The following is a 3,011-nucleotide window of genomic DNA, read 5'->3' as shown; positions in this document are numbered from 1 at the left end:
CATTTAAAAAAAAATTAAAAAATTTAAAAAAAAATTTAATGTAACTAAGTAAATTTTAGGTTTTCACAAAGAATAAAAAAATATGAGCATAAAGAAATGTTGTAATAGCGTGGCAATAAAAAGAAAAACAGATATTTCCCGTTAAAAAGAAATGTTATGAAATAAATGATCTCATCCTGACCTAAGGACGTAAGGTAAGGACCCAATAGACCCATTGGACTTTCACGGATCGCATAAACTGCTTACGTCACAGGGGGGACATTTCGAAAGAACGTCGTTCTAGAACGCTGAAGTCGAACGCGGCTTGCGCTCGCGATGTCCCCCCTGGCATATCATTTTTTTACTAAAAGGTAGGTAAGTGTCTATTTTCTAGGTAATATATGCGGAAATGACAGGAAAACAGGCACCAACTTTGTATGGTGGCAATCCGTGCAACAATTTAAGGTTATTTTGTTCTGTGACGTATGCAGTTTATGCGATCCGTGAAAGGAACTTTCGAAATGTCCCCCCTGTGACGTAGTTTCTATTCGAAATGTCCCCCCTGTGACGTAGGCAGTTTATGCGATCTGTGAAAGTCGAATGGGTCTATACACAAACGTCACGCCCCCCTCCCACCCCATACGACGACACAACAGACGCGACGCAAACGAGCCCCAAAACACGTATACAACAACAAAAATATACATATAGGAACAAGATAACGAACGAATGTATCTTCAAGAAAATAATAATGCTTCGAATAGCGGAAAAGTCACGATTTATCCGGCTGGAAGGCTCATTTTTGCCGGCGATTCACAGCTAACAATACACTGACATGTGCTTCGTGTTCATATGTGAGATATCGAAGCAAAAACGGACAAAAGGGCACACAAAAACACGTTAAAACTCCCAAAATACTTGAATAAATACCTTACCTGGTTTTTGGCCGGTCGTGATGAACTCTACGACGTCGGATGGCGTCAAATTTGCGGCGGAATGGCAGCGCTGCAGCACGGAGCTGCCCACGGCCGCCATTGTTGTTTACCCGGTTGAAGCCAAAATCGTCCGGAAAGTAACCCCATATTCCGCGCGTACAGCAGGATCGCACATATGCGAATCTTGCATCAAATTAAAGCTAATGTTCTGAATTTTCATATGATGGTTTCCTTTTAAAATTGCCCCGGGGGCAAGTTGTGGAGATATCGCACTTTGAAAGTTTCACATGCGGACAACTTTCGATCCTGACGTCGTACAGAAAAAAAGAAGGCATTTTTCGAAAGCTCGTATTCTTGGCTACAAATTAGTGGCTAGTTTTTTCTGGATTTTGCACACGGTACGCGCGGGCGGGCTCCGGCGATCAGCGCCTTCTTGAAATTTTCGGCACGGGGAGGGCGCGCACATGGCGCCGCCGGGAAAACTCGCGCGACCCGATCGGCGATTTCGCGCTTACCATTGAAGGTATCTTAATAAAACTTGGACAAAATAAGAGATAAAGAGTTCCTTCAACTACTGATACCAAATTTCAAGCATTTTTACTTTGTTATATACTCGTTTGAACGCTCTAAAATCGCCCCATTTTCGGTGTTTACCGGCCCCGTAACAGGTATTATATGGCGTCCAATACCCCTACAAAGTTTGAACATTATTTATTATAACAATATCGCAGCCTGAAACAGCCTGTAATTTACATGATTTACAGCTGCTTGTAACATGTAGTCCTTTAAGCATTAAAAGATTGACTGTTAAAGTTAGCATGGTTACACAGTTGCTTATATGGGTGCTACATATTGGGGGTACAAATGCGATGGCTTGAGACAAATTGGCAGTGGAACGGCAACAGATTGCTACAGCTGGGGAATTCTGATGCAGGTGTTGCAGCTGTCAGAAGTACTAACTAAACTTTGTGTTCCATCTACAGGAGGTTCAGAGGCGTATCTGGGAGGGCGGCCTGCAGCTGACATTAGTCCTGCAGCCTTCAGACTTCATCAAGACCCTTCGCAAGGAACTTAAGATAACCACAAACAAAAACCCAAAGGAGTATGAGGTTGACATGCTGGCAACCAGGAAGTAGATACTGGAAGGGTGAAAATCAGATCTTTGTAAAACAACAAAATCTTGGCCAGTACTCTCTTTGGCAAAGTAGAAAGCCTGGTTTAGTACGATAATAGAGATCAGATATCTCTACAGTCTGTACAGTTGTGTAAGATCAACAATATTGATAAACAGTTTTGCTTAGCACACATCTCGGGCTTAGTGGTTTAAAAAGCAGTAAGGATAGGTTTTCTACTTTGCCAAAGCCATGCATTTATTTGTTGCATCAAATATTGACACCATTGAATTGTTGTTAATATTCAAGGAGCCATCCTTCTCAATTTGTGACCAGAAATTCTCATTGTTCACATCAGTCAAAACCATACGTCCTAAAGTGTCTTAATTGGAGTTTTATGATTAAAGCATGCAAAACAGAAATCGTCTGGCTTTAAACATGTTGAAGGAATCCATAAGTTCACATGGCTGTGCATGACAAAGTAGCTACCTTTGATAAAGAACACTCATGAACATGACCAGCCATTGGTTATACATGTAACCATAAATTTTTTGTACATACTACATGGTTAGCATAGTTAGGAAATTGGTAGCAGTAATTATGGCTCATAGATAGTCTGTGTCTTAGGCCCGATTTAGACTAGAAACGGTATACCGTTTCGAAACGGTACGAAACGTTTCGCCACAGAAAACGGTTCGTCTTTAGACACAGAGGCGGAAGCGTTTCGGGCCACCCGTGGCGCAGGATGTTTCTGACCCACAGTGACCTATGATGACCTCCCCAAGCCGCTTCTACGGTTTGCCTCATTGGCCTTATGATACTTGTGTTTCAGGGCCTTGAACTTCGCCCGAACCTGCTTTGGGGTGCGTAAATACTCCTCAGCCGCCAGCCCGTCCACAAGCATCTGTATGCCCTCCCTATTACGCGAGGTCTCCAAGCGGGATTGTATAGTTTGATCGGCCCACAAGCTGATCAAGCAGCGGAT

General features: G+C 42.8%; 1 protein-coding gene across 1 annotated transcript in view; it reads left to right on the top strand.

The window, feature by feature from the left end:
• The window catches only part of LOC109471424, a 16,261-nt gene extending 13,613 nt beyond the window's left edge, over nt 1-2,648 (top strand). The window contains exon 13 of the mRNA XM_019770707.1: nt 1,898-2,648. Within this exon, the coding sequence (XP_019626266.1) occupies nt 1,898-2,050 (153 nt within the window). The 3' untranslated portion in view covers nt 2,051-2,648. The remainder of the gene's footprint in view (nt 1-1,897) is intronic.
• Nucleotides 2,649-3,011: the final 363 nt, after the last annotated feature.

This window comes from Branchiostoma belcheri, unplaced genomic scaffold (genome assembly GCF_001625305.1).
Source record: "Branchiostoma belcheri isolate BF01 breed outbred unplaced genomic scaffold, Haploidv18h27 scaffold25, whole genome shotgun sequence".
Lineage (NCBI taxonomy): Eukaryota > Metazoa > Chordata > Leptocardii > Amphioxiformes > Branchiostomatidae > Branchiostoma > Branchiostoma belcheri.
Note: the sequence above shows the minus strand (reverse complement) of the source record. Positions and strands in the feature narration are given on the sequence as shown.